The sequence below is a fragment of the Thamnophis sirtalis genome, unplaced genomic scaffold (assembly GCF_051295495.1).
Source record: "Thamnophis sirtalis isolate CommonGarterSnake01/CBP01778 unplaced genomic scaffold, rThaSir2_p1.2 scaffold_13, whole genome shotgun sequence".
Lineage (NCBI taxonomy): Eukaryota > Metazoa > Chordata > Lepidosauria > Squamata > Natricidae > Thamnophis > Thamnophis sirtalis.
In genome coordinates, this window is record NW_028261393.1 from 19,202,958 (window position 1) to 19,224,726 (window position 21,769).

Here is a 21,769-nt window from a genome sequence, read left to right on the forward strand (position 1 = left end):
ACAAGAAACGCCATCTGAAACAAATGTGCAGCAGGACGAGAGTCTGCATTTTGTGCTGTATTTATTTGTTTGTTTGTTCCTTCTGCAGCTTTATCTGGCCACCCATCTTCACCAATTAACTCTGGGCAGCCAACAAGGCTTACAAACAAAAACATACATCTTTAAAAGAATTAAAAGATTAAAAGATGCCAGATAAAAATAACCAATTGCTCAATTCATTGCAGAGCACAGCATGTACAAAAAATCAAGCCTTGCTAGAATCCTGACTCTAAATTGAGAAGGGAAAGCCAAGTTTTTAAGTGGGTTTAGGTGGACAGATATTTCATTTTTCTCCAGAAATGATATCCTCCCAAAGCCCCAGATTCCCCTAAAAATCAGACTAGATTTTTCTATGGGGTGCGGGGGAGGCTTTAAGAGTGAAGCGAGTCAGCTAAGGATTTAAAAGCAGCGGTGGGATTCAAACAATTTAACAACTGGTTTTCTGCCATAATGACCAGCTGGGTTGGTGGGGCTCAGTGGTCATATGATTGGCTGGGCGTGACCAACTCAACGTCACTCACATTGATGGGTGCTTTGCCTTAGCTGTTACAATGGAATAAGGGTTAACTGGAGAGGCAGTTTCTGTAAGCAAGGCAATAAAGATTAGGCTAGAAACAACACCAGATTGTTTCCTTCCTGCCTTCCTTACAGGATTAGCCCTGGAAAGTGGGGGAAAAAACAAAAGGAGATTTCTTCCAACAACTGGTTCTCCGAACTGCTTAGAAAGTTAACAACTGGTTCTCCCGAATAGGTGCGAACTGGCTGAATCCCACCACTGTTTATAAGCACTCTCTCTCATCTGGACAGCAAGGCCCAGTCTTCTTAGCCAATCTGGCCTGTTGGCAGCCTGCTTGGGGATTATGGAAGCTGAAATCCATCTCTGGGGATTCATCGGGCTGGAGAGGGACTGGGTAAAGAGTTAGGCAGAAGACAGCATTTCATGAAGGCAGTCTTAAAAGCACGTTTTTTGGTTTCTGCTGCAAACACCTCCCATGGCACATCTCCTCCCATCAGTGGGAAGGAACAAAGCCCGTTGGCACAGAACCTCATTGAAATGGGCAGGAGCCGTGCCAAAGCCCAAGAGCTCTGCTTATTTCCATGGGTCTTATATAAGGAAGCATGCAGAGACGACTCTTGTTGTGCTAAAGGCGCCTTGTTTGAACTCCGTCGCAGTACAAACAGTACCTCCTGCACTGATCCTCAAAGCCGCCCTCTATTTGGGGTGGTCCCCTGGTTTTGTCTCATCACCAGACTGCCTCGGGAATTTCAGCTTGTACAATTTTCCTTACCCTGCTTGGCAAGCTGCCCGAGGCCCTGCTTTCAAACGGCAACTGTAGGTTTGGAAGCAAGTATTCCACTGTGCAAAATGCTGCCACGTTTTGGCTTCCAGAAGGTTGTTCTTGAGCCAGCATTTTAGGTTCATAGGAATGGTTGACAACCCCCCACCCCCCAAAAAATGTTAATGGTTTCCTGCAACAAATCTAAACTGTACGACCAAGGAGCAGCTAAAAAGTTGCTCTAGTAAATGCATTTCAGTTTGGCTTGTCATAATGAAAGCTGCAGAGACGTTGGTCGTTCTTAATGAAATTTTCCCACTTGATATATTTGAGATCTTTCTCGTAAATTGTTTTGTAGGGATGTGGTGAAAGGAGACTTCTTTTAGCAGCAGTCATGTCAATCTCATCTAACAAATGCTCTGTCTTACACATTGGCCACAAAAATCAGAACACCAAATACAAGCTGGGCGGATACAACCTCGTAGATGACCCTCACTCAGTCAAGGACCTAGGAGTACTCGGTGCATGGAACGCTGTTGTTACCTTCCCACCAAAGGTGGTTCCTATTTTTCTACTTGCATTTTTACATGCTTTTAAACTGCTAGGGTGGCAGAAGCTGGGACAAGTAACGGGAGCTCCCTCCGTTACGCGGTGCTAGGGATTCAAACCACCAAACTGCTGATCTTTCTGATTGACAAGCTCACATCTTAGCCACTGAGCTAATGCTCGTAACTTATCTGTACTTTTCTTGCTGTAAGCTTTTCTATTAAGTGTTTTTTCCCACAACATTCCATGGCCTCCCTGCCCATTTGCAATTCCCAACCTCACAATGCCTTAGAAAAAGAGTCCCTCTGGGAGTCAGTGTAATCATGGGAAGCTGGGAAGCAGACAACCTTTGGAGACATCATTCTACTAGGAAAGGTGAGACATTTGCACATTCCCATTGAGTGCCTCAGATCTAAACAAAACGCAGGACCATCACACTCTGAGCCGAGGTGGCGCAGTGGTTAGGGTGCAGTACTGCAGGCACGTCAGCTGACTGCTATCTGCAGTTCAGAGGTTCAAATCTCACCGGCTCAAGGTTGACTCAGCCTTCCATCCTTCCGAGGTGGGTGAAATGAGGACCCAGACTGTGGGGGCAATATGCTGACTCTGTAAACCGCTTAGAGAGGGCTGAAAGCCCTATGAAGCGGTATATAAGTCTAACTGCTATTGCTATTGCTACTCTACCCAAGATAATTTTGTAGACATATTTCGGATTTCCTCCAATTGAATGAGATTTTTTTTTTTAAATGCAGGATTTGGCAGTAATTCATATTGTGGGGCAGGACCAAACAATTGCCACTCAACCTCTCCAAAAGGAAACCCAAGCCTTCATTGTTGTTCCTTTCTTTCTCCTGTCTCTGAATTACTTTTGACTCTTGGCAAGTATGATAGGTGGACAGGTCTCTGCAGTTTTCTGGGCAACATTTTTAGAAGCAGATTGCCATTTCTTTCTTCCAGGAGCTGAGATGTAATAATTGGCCTCAACACTAGAACTCATGGTCTCCCAGCGTCCACCTAGCATCTTTAAGAAGAACCCCAAACAGGCTCCTGTATAATGCATTAGATTACACACCAATGCATGTTTCGTTGGTACTTTTGCTAAAGTAGCCTGAATCTTCCTGTCAGGCCTGCAGTCATCTTTTCTTTTGTATCTTTGGCCTGCCACACTTTCTATTATTCTATTATTCTACTATGCATTTTCTATTGTGGGAAATGTGGGGAATTGTACGGAGTCAGATGCTATGTAGCCATAACAAAATTCTTTCTAGAAAGCCAAGGTCATCCTTTGTCTCTGCACCTGACTGGAACTGGATGGGTGGAACTGCCAGCATGACAATAGAAGATTGTACCGTGTGATGGACTTGTAGGTGTGGGGGAAAGATCTTGAACTTTCAACTGGGTGGGGAAAACCGGGAAGCTTTCAGATTCGGGTTTTCCAAGATGTGCCAACATGGCTCTCTTAATACATTGGAACTTTGAGGAATCCTTTGCCTCAGACTCTGATTTACTTTTGGATGCTATTTGAAACCCTGACACTTTCCTTCTAAAGCAGACAAGCTATGAGGACAATGTGTTTAGACTCCTGAGCTCACATACTTAGAAGACTCTATTTACTGCCACACATTTTGAAACGCTCAGGATGGGCGCGGCCTGGTTAGCTGAGCTCATCTGCAGTAGAGACATGGCTGTTGACAGGACTTGCCCTGTAGTTAAAGGGGAAGGTGAGACCTGCTGACAGCAATGAAGGTTACTAGCCCACCCAGGTGTATCCTAAGGCTGCCACACCCCTCTGACATACAAGGGAATGGAAAAGGCGCCAGAGCTTGGTGGGTTTTGTACAGCACAACTCTGGAAGATGACACCTTCTAGCAATCTTCACAACAAGAGGTGTGAACCACAATGTAAAGGTTGTAGACCAAAGCATCAGAGGTCTGGATTAAGAGGGTAACAAGGAGGGGAGAGCTGCTATTAAACATGAGGATGATGGGAAAGAGGCGATAGACATTCGAGATTAGGGCAGTCCTCGACTTACAACAGTTCATTTAGTGACCATTCAAAGTTAAAACGCCCCTGAAAAATGTGACTTATGACCGTTTTTCATACTTACAACCTTTGCTTCATCATCCCCATGATCAAGGTCATGCCATTATCCCCCTTTGCGAACTTCTGACAAGCAAAGTCAATGGGGAAGCTGGATTCACTTAACAACCCTGTTACTAACTTACCAACTGCAGTGATCCTCTTAACAACCGTGGCAAGATAGGTCGTAAAATGGGGCAAAACCCATTTAAAAAATGACTTACTTAACAACACAAATTTTGGGCTTGATTGTGGTTGTAAGTCGAGGACTACCTATATTGGACTGGACTGGATTGTCCTGCTACCTATTTTAGGTGGAGATAGATCATTTTTCACGTTCTTCAACATAAAACCAGCATGTTCGTATATAGATAGTCCTTGACTTACGCCCAGAATTGGGACTGGAACGTCCATCACTATGCAAGGCAGTTGTTAGGTAAGATCTGCCCAATTTTACATCCATTATAGCTGTGGTGGTGCAGTGGTTAGAATGCAGAACTGCAGGCTCTTCTGCTGACTGCCCAACTGCCAGCAGTTCAGCAGTTCAATTCTCACCAGGCTCAAGGTTAACTCAGCCCTCCATCCTTCCCAGGTGGGTCAAATGAGGACCCAGACTGTTGGGAGGCAAGAGGCTGACTCTGTAAACCGCTTAGAGAGGGCTGTGAAGCACTGTAAAGCGGTATAGAAGTCTAAGCGCTATTGCTATTTTCCTTCCTTCCTTCCTTCCCTCCCTCCCTGCGGTTAGAATGCAGTATTTCATGCTAACTCTGCTCACTGCCAAAAGTTCGATCCTGACTGGCTCAAGGTTGACTCAGCCTTCCATCCTTCCGAGGTCAGTCAAATTGGAAACTCAGATTGTTGGGGGCCATAGGCTGACTCTGTAAACTGCTTAGAGGGCTGTAAAGCACTGTGAAGCGATATATAAATATAAATCTAAGTGTTATTGCTTGTCTGGAATGGTTGTTAAGCAAGTCATAGCACTTGCAAAGGGAATCATGCAGTCCTTAAGCAAATTCGGCTTCTCCCGTTGACTTTGCTTGTCAGAAACCAGCCAGAAAAGTTGCAAATGCAATTATATGACCACAGGACAATGCAATCATCGTAAACACATGCCCGCTCACATTTTGTTTGTGTGATTTGGAGGACACCGCAACTATCATCACCACAACAACTATAGAAATTCCTTTACCTTGGCGCAGTATTGGGATCTGGAGACAGCTTGGGTGAGCTTGAGGATGGGCTGAGAAAGGGAGACAATTGGTGAGACCGCCCAGATTAACGCTGTAAACTTCTCGGAGGGGCTGGATCCTGTTAGGGGAGAGAACTGGTGAGCCTTGAAACCCTCCTCCAAACCTGTCTTGGGTTTTTGGCTCACCTGCTGAAGTTTAATCCCCATCTAACCAATTATCAGTGGTTTATTTAGTGCTACCAGTTTACATGACATTTTCAGAAGATAAAAGAAGAGTGGTCTCCACCCACAGGAAACTTGCAATTCAGATTTCATTGCCAATGAAAACAGTAGGAGAAAAACAAACAGGAGGAATTAACGCAGATGAAACAGAGATAACAACATTAGTGACAATTTCAGCTGTGCTCATTTACAGGAGGAATCCACAATGTTGCTCTAATGGACGCCAACTGTCAGGTACCCTGCCCCATCAGTCTTTATTACTTTATCAATTTATATTTCATGATTGCTCTACCAGAGGAGCTACAAACTTGGCAATCTTAAAACTTGTGGACCTCAGCTCCCAGAATTCTGGGAGTTGAAGACCACAAGTCTTAAAAGTTGCTAACTTTAGGGACCTCTGCTCTTGCAGTTCAAGGCAGCCTACGCAAGGATCTCCCTTCACTTTAACCACTAAATTATTGTCAAAGATAGACTGAGTGACGAAAAGTGATAGGCCCAAGATCTCCCAAGGAGTGGCTGAGATGGGAGCTGAACTCCAGTTCTAACCCAACACACCCAGTTCTAAAAGCCAACACAGTTCTAGGCTGCATAAACAGAGGGATAGAATCACGATCACGTGAAGTGTTAACACCACTTTATAATGCCTTGGTAAGGCCACACTTGGAATATTGCATCCTGTTTTGGTCGCCACGATGTAAAAAATTTGTGGAGACTCTAGAAAGATTACAGAGAAGAGCAACAAAGATGATTAGGGTGCTGGAGACTAAAACATATGAAGAACGGCTGCAGGAACTGGGTATGTCTAGTTTAATGAAAAGAAGAACGCAGGGAGACTTGATAGCAGTGTTCCAATATCACAGGGTCTTCCACAAAGAAGAGGGAGTCAAACTATTCTCCAAAGCACTGAGTGTAAAACAAGAAGCAATGGGTGGAAACTAATCAAGGAGAGAAGCAACCTAGAACTAAGGAGAAATTTCCTGACAGTGAGAACAATTAATCAGTGGAACAACTTCCCTCCAGAAGTTGTCAGTGCTCCAACACTGGAAGTTTTTAAGAAGATGTTGGATAACCATTTGTCTGAAGTGGTGTAGGGTTTCCTGCCTAAGCAGAGGGTTGGATCTTCTCTAAGGCAATTGTTAAGTGAGATCCGCCCAATTTTACATCCATTATAGCCATGGTGGTGCAGTGGTTAGAGTGCAGTACTGCAGGTTCTTCTGCTGATTGCCAGCTGCCAGCAATTCGGCAGTTCAAATCTCACCAGGCTCAAGGTTGACTCAGCCTTCCATCCTTCCGAGGTGGGTGGATCGAGGACCCAGATTGTTGGGGGCAAGAGGCTGACTCTGTAAACCGCTTAGAGAGGGCTGCAGAGCACTGTAAAGCGGCATATAAGTCTCAGTACTATTGCTATTTCATTCTATTCTCTTTACTGTGTGGGTTTCTCCCTTTTGATTTCTCTCCCAGAGGCCTGACTGTAAGCTTCTTGGGAGCAGCGGCTGTTTCTCTGCCTTACTTATGCAATTCTTTGTCAGCCCTTCAAAGTAGATCAGGTCAAGAAACAGGCAGAGCAGGGACTCCAGGAATGTTGTTTATTTTAATTTTTGAAAGCCTGTCCAAGTTTCTCTTTGTCCCATCTTAAAAGTAAACAAAACCACAGTGGTCTTGTTTCTTTCTTATGCTTCCTGCAATCCTTAGACTGTGTAATCTCTACGTCCCTCTTCAACGGCTTTTTCTTTGGCTTTCTCAAACCTTCCTCAAAGTCATCTCTACGATTCTTTGCATGCTGTAAGGTTAGACCCTCTCCCTGATGATAGATGCAGTGGGTAAATGCTAATTTAAAAAAAAAAGATTTTAAAAAAATCAGAAGATAGGCATCAGCTTCCTCGGGAAACTTTAAAATTTGCAGAAGTACAAAAATACTTCAGTGGGAAAATGTCTGAGGCACAACACCTCCTAAAATAGATCACCACGCAAGCAAATAAACATTTGAGATAATGATATTTCTGAGTATCTGTAAAAGATGAAACTGGAAAACAGGTGGTGGAAGTCACAGTGCCTGATGGGCTATCCTGGAAGAGAGACCACAGGTACTCCTCGGCTTAAAACCATTTGTTTAGTGACCGTTACAACAGCACTGAAAAATGTGACTAATGACCGGTCCTTGCACTTCGTGGCACGACAAAACCGCGCTCGACTAAAGCGCGCCTGATTAAACTGCGTCGCTGACGTCATCAACAGGGCAACAACAGCGAGCGGGGAGAAAGAAGGGCGCTTTAAATAGCGCTTTAAAAGCAAGCCGATTCAACTTAAGGTAAGGGTTAGGTTTAGGGTTAGCTTTAGGGTTAGGTTAAGGGGTAGGTTTAGGGTTAGCTTTAGGGTTAGGTTAAGGGGTAGGTTTAGGGTTAGGTTAAGGGTTAGGATTAGATTTAGGGTTAGATTAAGGGTTAGGTTTAGGGTTAGGTTTAGGATTAGGTTTAGGGGGGTTAGGTTTAGATTTAGGGGTTAATTTTAGGTTTAGCGTTTACAGCGTGCTTCTGTCTCCGCGCTGTTGTCGCGCTGTGATGATGTCAGCTATGCGGTTTCGTCGAGCGCGCTTTAGTCTAACGCGGTTTTGTGGTGGAACCCTTGCACTTATGACAGCATCCCCACAGTTACGGGATCAAAATTCAGATGCTTTGGCAACCGGCATGCATTTAGGATTTTTGCAGCATCCTGTGGTCCTGCAATCATCCTTTGCGACCTTCCCAATCGGTTTCCAATGAGCAAAGTCAATGGGAGAAGTTGGATTCACTTAATGACCACCTCATGTAACAACTGCACTGATTCGCTTAACAATCAGGGCAAAAAAAAAAAGCTCATAAAATCAGGCACAGCTCACTAAAACCACTGCCTTGACGGGCAACAAAAATTCTACTCCCGGTTGTGATCGTAACACAAGCACTATCTAAATACTTGAAAAGGAACATTCATTGCTGCAACATTTTGTGGTAGGTCCACCACTCCAGCAACTTCAACTTTTTAGGAAAGAAGAAGTAGGAATAAAAAGAATCAAGTTGTTCTGACCGAGGCTTCCCAAGAGAATGAAGAAAACTCCTCGTCCTGACAAAAACCCCTTTTGTTAATTTACTGTGAATTTTGCTCTTTCACAGCAAAGAGTCTTTCAAGGGAGGATTTACAGCCACAGGCCTTATCTGGCTTGGAGAGCTGACAGGCAGATAGTAGTCTTGAGAGTAGTGGCCATTATTTTCAAGAAATCTCTCTTGCAGTTTTGTAAGAGGAAGGACTATTGTTCTGACCAAGGTTCCCAAGAAGATGAAGCAAACTCCTTGTCCCAACAAAAACCCCTTTTATTAATTTACTGTGAATTCTGCTTGTTCACATCCAGCAAAGTCTTTCAAGGGAGGATTTACAGTCACAGACCTTTTCTGGCTTGGAGAGCTGACAGGCCGATATCTGCAAAACCTGTCAAGGAGTCTTGGAGAGTCACGAACCAATTAAGCGAACTAATTGTCTCCTGCAAACTCCACTCCCCTTTTGCTTCTCTTTTGTTTCCTCTGGGAGGGGCCATTCATTGTTCACCTGTGGCCTTACTCCCAAGTCGCTCCCTGTTCTTTTACTGTTTCCTTCATCTGGCAACTCTGAGCATGCGCACACTGGGAACACGCTCTAGCTGTTTGTCTCCCTCACTGATGTATGACTCTGAAGGCAGCTGATAACTGGCATACGGCTCTGGCCCCCTCTCTGCCTCCAACACAGAGCCCTCATCAGACCCTTCCCCAGACTCCAGGACTGGCCCATGTTTCTCCCCAACCTTTCCACTGTCTGAATCTGCTGCCAGCTCAGCTGGCGGGCCACAACACAAGTTAGAAACAGCACAGAGGTATTTCCCCTACCTTGCTGCGGATAATAGAAAGGGAAGTCGTTCAGATGAGTAGAGTATTCTGGTAAGGCCACCAACCCTCCAGGAAGTGTGTTCCAGAAGAACTTTGGGCGTGATTCCTGATGAAATATCCGATCTTTTATTATCTAGCAAAGAGAAAGATAGTTGTCATTACACCCAGATCCAAATGTGCCATGCCATTATTGTCTTTTTGATACCTCTTCTGTAATTGTGTGAGGATACTGGTCACACTGGTTGGCTACCAGCAGGCATATTTTGTGCCTTAAGTAAGAAACTGCAGGTGAGACAGTCTGATAAAGCTCTGAAAATGTTACATAAATGTTAACTATTACTATAACATTAAGCAAAGCATGCTAGGCTGAAATACTTCTGGTGCAAACTATACAAGAGTTAAGAGCTGGATTCAATAAAAAATAGTTGTCTTCAAAAATAAAAGCAAAGCAGTTACTGTATTTTTCGGAGTATAAGACAACAGGAGTATAAGACGCACCAAGGTTTTCAAGAGGCAATTTTTTTAAAAAGTAGGTAGGTAGATAGAGGGATAGAGAGGGAGAGAAAGAGAGAGAAATACAGTAGGTAGGTATTGAGATAGAGTAGTTAGGTAGATAAAGGGAGGGAGGGAGGGAGGGAGGGAGGAAGGGAGGGAGGGAGAGAGAGAGAGAGAGAGAAATACAGTAGGTAGGTAGGTAGAGAGAGGGGGATGTAGGTAGGTAGGTAGAGGGATAGAGAGAGAGAAATAGAAAGAGAGAGAGAGGGAGAAATACAGTAGATAGGCAGGGAGAGAGAGAGAGTAGGTAGGTAGATAGGTAGATAGAGGGAGAGAGAGAAATACAGTAGATAGGTAGGGGGAGATAGGGTAGGTAGGTAGGTAGAGAGAGAGAAATACAATAGGTAGATAGGGGGAGAGAGAGTAGGTAGGTAGGTATAGAGAGTATGTAGGGAGGTAGATGCTTCCAGGTGCTGGAGAAGGAAATCACTGACAATCTGCAGCACCTAAGACTTGTTTCTGCTGGCACAGCACTTGATCAATCTAATTCTCATCAATCACTCTAACCAAAGAGCTTTCCAAAAGGAAAAAAAAAGTTTTTGCACTCTGTTTTCAGCCTCTTTTTTGAGGAAAAAAGGTGTGTCTTATACGGTATATTGCATGCAGGGAGTACAATTATTTATATTTGATTTCTAATTTCCGAATGACTTCATGTGGGCCGGATAGGGACAGGCAAAGAGGCCATAAAATGCCCAGATCTGCTATAGGCATTCACCTCTAGACAGGAATTTTATTGGCTAAAAACATCTTGAACAGGTCAGAGCACTTGATCAATCTAATTCTCATCAATCACTCTAACCAAAGAGCTTTCCAAAAGGAAAAAAAAAGTTTTTGCACTCTGTTTTCAGCCTCTTTTTTGAGGAAAAAAGGTGTGTCTTATACGGTATATTGCATGCAGGGAGTACAATTATTTATATTTGATTTCTAATTTCCGAATGACTTCATGTGGGCCGGATAGGGACAGGCAAAGAGGCCATAAAATGCCCAGATCTGCTATAGGCATTCACCTCTAGACAGGAATTTTATTGGCTAAAAACATCTTGAACAGGTCAGAGGAAAAAGGAGACTTCTCTTACCGTATTTTTCAGACTATAAGACGCAACGGTATATAAGACACACCAAGATTTTGAAGAGGTAAGTAAGAAAAAAAAGTTTTTGTCCTCCCTGGCCTCCAGAAGCACTCTGCAGGCTTCAGCAGGGCTGGGGAAAGGCAAAAATGTGCCCTTTTTTGCAAAAACAGGTGGAAAATGGCCCGGGTTTTTTGTTTTTTGTTTTTTTTGCAAAAATGGGGGCATTTTTCCCTTTCCCCAGCTCTGCTGAAGCCTGCAGAGTGCTTCTGGGGGCTGGGGAAAGGCAAAAATGCCTCAGTTTTTGTGAAATACGCCCGTTTTTCACTTAAATAGGATGCTGGGGTAGGGCTTTGTGAGGCCAAAAATGGCTGTATTTGGTGTATAAGACACACCAACATTACCATGCTCTTTTAGTGGGGGGAGGAGGTGCATCCTATACTCTGAAAAATACGGTATATTTACATCTATATACCTAAAATATTTTTAAGCATTAAATGATATAGTTAGGACCCTTCAAGAGGAAGTTAAAACTTAAACTCTTTGATTTCCCTTCCCCATTTCTCAAAACTTTGGAGCAGAAGGAAAAAAAGAGACAATGATGTTTCCCAAGGTGAGAGAGATTGTGGGGTGGGGAGATTGAAGAAGGAAGGAAACAAAATTAAAAACATAAATCGTTTGGCAGCTTATCTCATAAACGGCAACCCAGCCCAGGTGGTGAGAAAGCCGGGAGCAAACATTTCAAACTATTCAAAGAGACTTCGCCTTTTATTGGCACCTATGAATTTCTGCCAGTTCTGGGTCCAAGAAAGGCAGCCTGAAGTCCCCTTGTACTCATAGATCTGGAGAACCTCACAGCCAACCTAACTGTTGTGGCCCACCAGCGGCCAGTGGAGCTGGCAGCAGATTCGGGCAGTGAGGAGGTTGGGGAGGAACCTGGGCCAGTCCTGGAGTCTGGGGAAGACTCTGATGAGGGCTCTGAGTTGGAAGCAGAGAGGGGGTCAAGGCCTTCTGACAGTTATTAACTGCCTTCGGAGTCAGACATCAGTGAGGCAGATGAGCAGCTGGAGCCTGTTCCCAGTGTGCGCATGCGCAGAATTGCCAGACGAAGGGAACAGCTATGGAACAAGGGTCGACTTGGGATGGTGAATGGCCCTTCCCATAGGGAATAAAAGAGGAGCGAAAGGGGAGTGGAGTTTGCAGGAGACAATTAGTTCATTCCTGCCTTCTTGCCAAGTATTGCGGATTCTGAAAGATATCGGCCTGGCCACTCTCCACACCTGATAAAGGTCGGTATTTGTGAACTATCTTGAAAGACTGTGGGAGAGGAAAGACTTTGCTGGAGAGGAATTCACTGTAAATTAAATAAAAGGGGTTTATCGGGAAGAGGACTCGACTTCGTGCTGCTGGGGAATCCTAGGTCAGAACACTAACTGGTGTATCAAGCAACAAGCCGAAAGGTTGGTGGACAGCAGGTGGGAAGATGGTCCAATAATAGCCATCCCCATGTGGTTTAGACCAGCTGTGTGGAGCTTGACCCAAGGATCAGTGAAGCCATGGAGGGAATCGCATGACATTAACCACACATCCTCCCTTATCTCTCCTCCAACTCAGCCCTGACCTAGAAGCAAAGAGAGAACTACTAGAAGGAGGTTAAAGGGCCATGGGAACACACCCTGAGGAATGACACACCTTGACACACCTAGACCAACTTGAAAGCTAAAGGTTCCCACCTCTCTGTGGCTTCCTCTGGTCAACATGCCAATCCATTATGTGCTGAACTTGTTGCAGGAAGCAAGCCAATTTGTTTCAGTGTTGACTGTGTTGGGCAGTGGTGGGTTCCAAATCCTGTTCCAAGCGGAATGGTTGGAACGGGCCCGGCATCACCAACATGGACACGTGCGGAGCACGCACACACAAGCATGGTGCGCGCATGCGGCGTACTTGCCTGTGATGCTTCCGCAAGCCTCCATGATGTTCCAACTGCTCGGCGGAGCGTCACACTGGTGCCGTATATGCCAAAGGCTTAAAGGAACAGGTAAGGAGCTCGGGCGGGCGGGTGGGCCCTCTGGAGCACCGTATCCAAACAGTACCCGGTGTTCCAGGCAGCTCCTGAATGCCTGTACTAGGGCATACCGCCTGCAACTCATCACTGGCGTTGTGTGACCCTATTCACTGTGCTCTACAAGGCACGTTTTATGGCTTGTGTTCTATGAATCCAGCCAATTCTAATTTATTTAGCCAACCACGGTTCACCGTGACATGTGACCCCAATCATAGAAACAGGAGTAATTACAGATGAAATATTTGGGCAAATGGCGGGCACGTTTCTGCAGCTTACCTCAAGAGTGGTTTGAACAATCTTCTCCACAGAAGAAAAATACGTTTCCCATAAAAACTGGGTTTGCTGCTGGAAGGCCAGGATTTTGTCACTGTTCAGACATCGGACCGTAGATGGAATCTGTTGAGGAAGCAGCATGAACAGAAGACATGACGGGGGAATGCAGAGAACATTATGATGGAGGGAACAACCGCAATCATTTTTATAGAGATGTTTCAGTCTTTCAGTTTTAGTTTAGTTTAGTTTTATTGATTTTGTATGCCGCCCACTCCCGAAGGACTCCGGGCGGCTTACAATAAAACGAGGGGGATAATACACAAAACAACATATTAAAATATACAACAGTCACAAATTCCAATTAATTTTACAGTGTTGTGTTAGTTTTCCAAGCTTCTAAGGATCTTATACTGCTTATACATTTCAGTGAAATTATTAAAATGGATGTAATTTTCCTTGTCTGTATTTTATGCTACTATACTGTACAACTGAAATACAGTCTTGTTGTTTTGATGGAGGAAAGCATCAAGAGTTCTTCCTTCAACAACAAAAAAGCACCAAGCATGGTGTGGAGACAACCAACCAAACTGAGCAGTTTGGTCTAGTGGCTAAAGCATCACGCTAGGAGACTATGAGTTCTACGCCCAGCTTAGGTATGAAACCAATTGGGTGACTTTGGGTCAATTAACAGGAGACTGTGAGTTCTAGTCCCACCTTAGGCATGAAAGCTGGCTGGGTGACATTGGGTCAATCACCAGGAGACTGTGAGTTCTAGTCCCACTTTAGGCATGAAAGCTGGCTGGGTGACATTGGGTCAAACACCCAATGATTGATCACTGGGCCAGTCATTCTCTCTTAGTCCAACCCATCTCACCAAGGTTGTTAATGTGGGGAAACAGGAGGAGGAAGGAGTATTAAGAATGTACACTGCCTTTGGTTATTTAAAAAATAATAAAAAGTGGGGATGAAAATAAATAAATTAACTTCAGAATGGGTGTTGACTAAGCTGCGTATGCATATTATAGCTATTTATCCACAGAATCAATATTCCTCTGACCAGCAAGGATCTATGCACGACGCTCCTGGCAATGTCATAACAAAGGTTACAATAATTCGGCTACCGGAATTCAACACATTACTAGATCAGTTTCTCTATTTAAATCAATTCCTAGGTTACCCATAGCAAGAACAGCAAATAAGTGAGACATGATCAATGAAAGGCCATATAAAAATACTGCAAAGAGGTAAATAAATTAATACCCCCGTATTCCAAATAATTGCTGTACTTTATAGAGAAAAACGAAAGCATCTTATACAAAGGACAAATGTTCTTTTTGGATGGTTTAAAAAATAATAATAATAACAATGAACAAGGGCTCCAAAGCTCACCAATTAGAGCAGCGTTTCCCAACTTTGATGACTTTAAGGCTTAGGGAGTTCAACTCCCAGAATTCCCCAGCCAGCATGTTACCTGCAGAAGAAGCCGCTCGTCTCCGACGATGGATGATTTACTCCAATCAATCACCTCCGAAAAGGGCAGCTCCCACCCATTGCTGAGCAGGACCGGGATGCAGGCAGCCTGGACCAATGAGAGAACAGAGCAAGGATCACCAGGTTGCAGGAGAGGGGAGAGAGAGAAAATGACCTTGGGATCCTGAGGTTCAAAGGACCTTCAGTGCTGCTTACAGGTAGTCCTCGACTTACAACTGTAATGAAACATGCCATCACAGTTGTTAAGTTGCGGTAGTGATAAAGAGGGTCAGTTATGTGCCCAAGTGGAGTTTATGACATCTTTTATGCTGGTCATTAAGCGAGCACTGTGGTCATTTAGCAAAACAGTGGTTCGCTGCAGGCATGGGTTTGCCAAAAATGGGAAGTAAATATAGAGTTGTTGTTATGAGGAAAATAAGAGGGGGAAACGCTATTGTTTGTCACCTTGAGTTATTTGTAAAATAATAAAGATGGGCTACAACTGAATAAATGCAATAAATTTTAAAATTTGGTTGGAAAAAAAAACACTTGCAAGCAAATCGCCTCGCTCAGAACGCAAGGATCTCATTCTCACTTTCGTAACCGTGGCACCAAGATACCAATGTCATTTTTTAAAGCCATGTCCTACTGAGGCTGCTTTTATCTCATATCCAGCCCAGGGGTGAAATCCAGCAGGTTCTGACAGGTTCTGGAGAACCTGGTAGCAGAAATTTTGAATGGTTCAGAGAACTGGTAGGGGAAAATTTGAGTAGTTTGAGTAGAACCGGCAAATGCCACCTCTGGCTTGCCCTAGAGTGGGGTGGAAAGGGAGATTTTGCAGTATCCTTCCCCTGCCACACCCACCAAGCCACACCCACCAAGCCACACCATGCCCACCAAGCCACGCCCACAGAACCAGTAGTAAAAAAACCCTTGAATTTCACCACTGATCCAGCCCATATCCAACTGAAGCAGTAATGAAGACATTCTCCTTTTAAAGTGGTGTTTTCCCTCTTCTCCCAATATCATTGTAGCTATGAGAATGATCCATGAAGCTCCATCCAGAAGGATATGGTTAGGGGTTGGGACAGTGGTGGGATCCTGCCGATTTAACAACTGGTTCGGTGATTGCATGTTTCACTGCACACGTGTGTGCCGTTTTACCAAAGCTTACCTTCCACATTACTTCTTGGGGAGTAACACAGCTGAGATGCGCCAATCCACTCTGCCGCGCTAATCAGCTGAGAGGATATAGGTAAGCAAAGCGCAAGGGTGAGCGAGCGGACCAACCTGATCGCTGGAGCTACCGGCTGAATCTCACTCCTGGATTGGGATCTACCCAACTTTGATTAGTTGCTTTTTTCCTTCAAATTGTACTGATGTTTTATTAATTACATTTCTTAGTGCTTAATAAACATCGTGTTGTCTGGGTATTTAATTTGCTTAACAATTCTGATTATATTCTTAATCCCCACCCCTTTTTTCTAACCACTGGCAAAATAGATTCCATATTTGATGGTATTCTGCGTCTTCTTTCTGTTTAATTTTCAATGTCAATCTAGCCATTTCTAGTATCTTCTTAATTATCTCTTCATCTCACGGTGTTTCTTTATTTTTTCGAATATTGTGTGAATATAATCCTTGCTGCTGTTACAACACGTAATATTTAAATACATACTTTTCTTATCTAATTTTTCTGATATTTTACCTAATAAAAATGGTTTAAAATCTATATGTTTCCCTATCGTCTTTTCTAGCCACCTGTGTATCTTTGCCCAATTTTATTTTTTTAGTTGCCTTTTGTAGCCATCTCAGGTTGATGGCAGGAGAGACTGGACTTCTGCAAAAGTAGCTGCCCAAATAGGGTCTGGCCTTGTCAGCCCTTATACGGGCTACTTTTATGTATACAGTTTAGTGCTCTTTGGAAAAACTGCTGGATGTGGATTTCAGACAACTCTAGTTAATCTAAAGCAGGAAAGGAAGCTGGTTCTGCCACTTGTGGGTTGTTGGTTCTGTCACAAATGGGCACACAAGGTATTTTTTCTTCTTTTTTTGCTGCTTTTGCCATCAAAAATGCCCCTGATATTTTTATTATTGGCAGTGGAGAACCAGTTAAGGCAGGGGTGTCAAACTCGATTTCATTGAGGACCGTGTCAGGATTATTTATTAGAGTTGGTCCAGTGGTGGGATTCAATTTTTTTACTACTGGATCTGTGGGTGTCGTGTAGCTTGGAGGGCGTGGCTTGGTGGGCATGGCAGGGGAAGGATACTGCAAAATCTCCATTTCCACACCACTCCAGGGGAAGGATACTGTACAATCTCCATTTCCACCCCACTCCAGGGGAAGGATACTGTAAAATCCCCATTCCTTCCCCAACCCACTAACCTGCTTTCCAGCTCCGTTCTCCTGTGCAGGGCAACAGAAGAAGATCCAACCGATTAGCTGGGACTCAGGAGGCAGCAAATAGATGGGGCGGGGCCAGCCAGAGATGGTATTTGCCAGTTCTCCAAACTACTCAAAATTTCCACTACTGGTTCGCCAGAACTGGTCAGAACTGGCTGAATACCACCTCTGAGTTTGTTGCACAGTCAGCCAGAGGTTTAAACTGGATGTGGTATTTTTATCCACCCATTGAGTCCTTCTCAACAACCTGAGATAGGTAGATATTGTTTGATGGTGTTAAAGGTATTATTGCAAGATTGCTATTAACCTTTTTATTATGCTGTTATACATCTTAATAAGACTGCATTGTTGAAACACAGGAATGTTTCTATAATATGATTAGAGACAATTAACATACCGTTGTTTAGATAGCTTAGAGTATTGGGAAGAGAGAAGGGAAAGAAAAATATTCTATTCATGTTAATTACAATTTAGGATGTCAACATTACAAGCATAAAATGACATGGCTTTTTTTTATTCCAAACTTGAGGATAACATTGAAAAAAGAATCATTGCAATTTACATCAAAGCACTGGTTGTATAGATAATCCTCGACTTACAAGCACAACTGAGCCCAACATTTCTGTTGCTAAGCAAGACAGTTGTTAAGTGAGTTCTGACCCATTTTACAACCCTTTTTGATAGTTGTTAAGTGAATCACTACACTTTTTAAGTTAGTAAGTGAATCAAGCTTCTCCATTCATTCTGCTTGTCAGAGGGTGGCCTGGGACATAGCAACTATCGTAAATACATGTCAAGAATCCGAATTTTGATCACATGACCATGGGGTTGGTCCAACGGTTGTAAGTATGAGTTAGAATGCAGCATTTCAGGCTGCTCACTGCCAGGAGTTCGATTCTGACTGGCTCAAGGTTGACTCAGCCCTCCATCCTTATGAGGTGGGTAAAATGAGGGCCCAGATTGTTTTGGGAGCAATATGCTGACACTGTAAACTGCTTAGAGAGAGCTAGTAAGTACTGTGAAGCAGTATATAAGTCTAAGTGCTATTTCTATTTTCCTTCCTTCCTTTTTTCCTTCCTTTTTTCCTTCCTTTTTTCCTTCCTTCCTTCCTTCCTTCCTTCCCTCCCTCCCTCCCTCCCTCCCTCCCTGCCTGCCTGCCTGCCTGCCTGCCTGCCTGCCTGCCTGCCTGCCTGCGGTTAGAATGCAGTATTTCAGACTTGCTCACTGCCAGGAGCTCGATCCTGACGGGCTCAAGATTGACTCAGCCTTCCATCCTTCTGAGTTGGATAAAATGAGGACCCATATTGTTTTGGGGGCCATAAGCTGACTCTGTAAAATTCTTAGAGGGGGATGTAAAAGCACTGTGAAGCGCATATAAGTCTAAATGCTATCGCTGTAATAGAGCTTTTGATCTTAAACAGAATACTGTACTTAATATTAAAATTTCCTTATATTGTTCCTTGGTGTTTGTACAAAGGAGTGTGTGTGGGTGTGTCTGTGTGTGTGTATTTACAAGAAACAACTTTCAAAATAATTCAAATCTGTGACATAGAGCTAGTGTGGTGTGATAGAGTGCTGAAGAGGCGAGGCCTAGAAACCCAAAGCCTTCTTTAAGCATGAAAGGCGACTGGGTGATTTGGGACCAGTCCCTCCCCATCAGACCATCCCATCTCGCAGGGCTGTTGTTGTTGTTGTTGTGGGGAAAACAGGAGGTGGGAAGATTAGGTAAGTTCACCACCTTGACATATATATAAAAAGATGAGATAAAAATCTAAGAACAATACAGTAATAATAATCATGTACCTGCAAAGCTTCTAGGAACCGGAAGGATCCTAAACGTCTCCCTCGGGGGATGATACAAAAGGTAGAGTTGTGCAAAAGCTCCTGATAATCAAACCTGGGAAAAGACAACACAAAAATGTTGCAAAGTAGAGGCAATCAGTCGCTCGGTGCTCTTTGGGGAACGAAATGAGTCCTTTTTCATTTTGGATAGGATTTGGATTTCCCAGTGGTGTCCCATCCTAATATTATCTGAGCAATACCCAAACAAATTTGCCCTCCAGCTCTTTGGGATTACCATCCATGCCAATCAATCGCAATGCCAATCAATCACATCAATCAATGCCAATCCATTGCCAATGCCAATCAATCGCATCCTCTCCTGCCGAGAGCTTTGTAACTGCAATAGGTTTACATCAGGGGTGTCCAACCTTGGCAACTTGAAGAATCCGAATAGAGCTGGAAGGACCTTGGAGGTCTTCTAGTCCAGCCCCCTGCTCAAGCAGGAAATCCTGTACCATTTCAGACATTAGACATAACCCATAGTAGGGAGGAAGAGGATGAGGAGTTATTGTCTGGGTTATTGAAGAATACATATGATCAGAAATAGTCTTCCACAGATAATGTGAGGATGGGACTATTGCCATCACTATCCTAAACAACTAATTTCATAGGGCACTTCTTGAAGATTTCCCCAAAGCCCCGAGGTACATTCTGTAGAACAGTGTTTCTCAACCTTGGCAACTTGAAGATGTCCGGACTTCAACTCCCAGAATTCCCCAGCCAGCGAATGCTGGCTGGGGAATTCTGGGAGTTGAAGTCCGGACATCTTCAAGTTGCCAAGGTTGAGAAACACTGCTGTAGAATACTTGGCCTGCCTATGAAATAAGGGGTTGATATTGGCAATTGCCTCTTCCTGGTCACCAATCCAGTACATTTTTGGTTTGGCAAAAGCTAAAGATGAGTGCAATCAAATACAGGCTATCAAAATGGATAAGAACTTAAATTTAAGCTAACACTATGACAGAAAGAGTGAAGTAAATATATTTCTCAACTATTACTGCATTTGCAAATCCAGCAGCATTGTTTAAAGTTTTTTTTTTCAAACACGTTTTTTATTTTATATTACTTATGCATATCAATATACGAATGGTGTGATATCTGGGTATCCTACATTTCAATACAAATATGCATAATGTTGTTACTCATAATTATTACATTTCATTCTCATTATTTCCTATTGTTTACACGTATCCTACCCTTCAATTCCTAAAACCTCCTTCTTATTCTTCCATATATCATATAGCATTGTTTAAAGTTAATTTATTGTTCAGCAACCATTTGAAGTTACAACAGTGCTCAACAAGAAGACTTATGGCCGGTCCTTGAAGTTGTGGCTTTTGCAGTGTCCTCATAGTCACAGGATTATGATTCAGGCACTTGGCAACTGGCACACTGTTACAATGGTCACAGCTTCCCACAGTCACATCATCACCCCTTCTGGTCTTCACTACCAGCTTCCAATAAGTCAAGTCAATGTGGAAACCAGGCACCACCTGATGTTGTGCTTAATGACTGCACATGATTCCTTAACAACCACAACCTGAGCTGTCACTGTACACTGAAGATCACATTTAATTTCGTTGTACAAGGTGCAATGGCAATAAAGTAAAGTAATCTTATCTATTTTCAGCAAAGCCCAGGCTGTAAGTAATTTTTAACCGTCTCAAGACTTGCCGACTTCAACTCCCAGAATTCTCTAGCCAGATTTAGAAGTCCATAAATCCATAAGTCTTCAAGTTGGACATTCCTGGTTTACACCAAACTACGTTCAGGAGCCATGAAGAACTTCATGGAAGTTCTTCCGAAAATTTCCATTGAGAAATTCCTTGGTCTGAAGCGGGTTGATTTCAAATGTCCTTTAATAAGCCTCTAAGCCCATGATGGTGAACCTATGGCACACGTGCCACAGGTGCAGGGGTGGGTTGCTGCCAGTTCTAACCTCTTCTATAGAAGAGGTTCCACAAATCTACAGTGCTGTTTAGAACTGGTTCCAGCTCCCTCCCACCGCCCATCCGCACATCATCAAGATGAAGAGCGAGAGGAGGAATTTTGGGAGTTGAAGTTCACAAATCTTGAAGCTGTCAAGTTTGAACACCCCTGGGGTTTTTTTTCTAAAGGGTTAGGGGTGCAAGGGTCTTGTAACTTGACAGCTTTAAGACTTACGTGCTTCAAATGCCAGAGTTTTTGAGCCAACATTTTGGTTGCTAAGCAAGAGCGTTGTTAAGTGAGTTTCACTACATTTTACAAGTTGGCCACTCCCACCCAGTCACATGGCCGGCAAGCCACTCCCACCTGGTCACATGGCCAGCAAGCCACTCCCACCCAGTCACATGGTTGGTAAGCCACTCCCACAAAGCAGGCCACACCTACAGAAGAGGTTCTAAAAAATTTTGAAACCCACCACTGCACAGGTGGCACGTGGAGCCATATTTGGTGGCATGCCAGCTGTCAGCTCCGGAACGCTGGCCAGATGATTTTTTTGCCCTTCCGGAGCCTCCCCAGCCTTTAGGAAAGCGTCCATAGGCTGGAGAGGGCGAAAAACAGCCCCAACGGGTCAACCGGAAGTTTGGAAACAATCCGTTTCCGGCTTCCGGAGGGCTTCTAAAGGGCCGGGGGAGGCCGTTTTTGCCCTTCCTGGGCTTCAAGAAAGCCTCCAGAGCCTGGGGAGGGGTCATGCGCGCATGCACGGATGGGTGGGGAGGATTGAGTGGACACGCGTGCGCAGTACAATTTTGGCATGCCGTAAGAAAAAAGTTCGCCATCACTGCTCTAAGCACAACACAGAGCAAGGAATGGATTCGGGGACTTGACACAGAAACCCCTGTGTGCCAAAACCAAGACCAGAGGGAGA

The 21,769-nt window shown here is 44.0% G+C and overlaps 1 protein-coding gene across 1 annotated transcript in view; it reads right to left on the minus strand.

Moving 5' to 3' along the window:
* EXTL1 (exostosin like glycosyltransferase 1) overlaps positions 1-21,769 on the minus strand; it is a 65,675-nt gene that overhangs the window by 6,164 nt on the left and 37,742 nt on the right. The window contains exons 2-6 of the mRNA XM_014054533.2: positions 18,880-18,973; positions 14,674-14,781; positions 13,206-13,325; positions 9,243-9,375; positions 5,131-5,249 (exon numbers count right to left, since the gene is read on the minus strand). Of these exons, the coding sequence (XP_013910008.2) occupies positions 5,131-5,249; positions 9,243-9,375; positions 13,206-13,325; positions 14,674-14,781; positions 18,880-18,973 (574 nt within the window). The remainder of the gene's footprint in view (positions 1-5,130; positions 5,250-9,242; positions 9,376-13,205; positions 13,326-14,673; positions 14,782-18,879; positions 18,974-21,769) is intronic.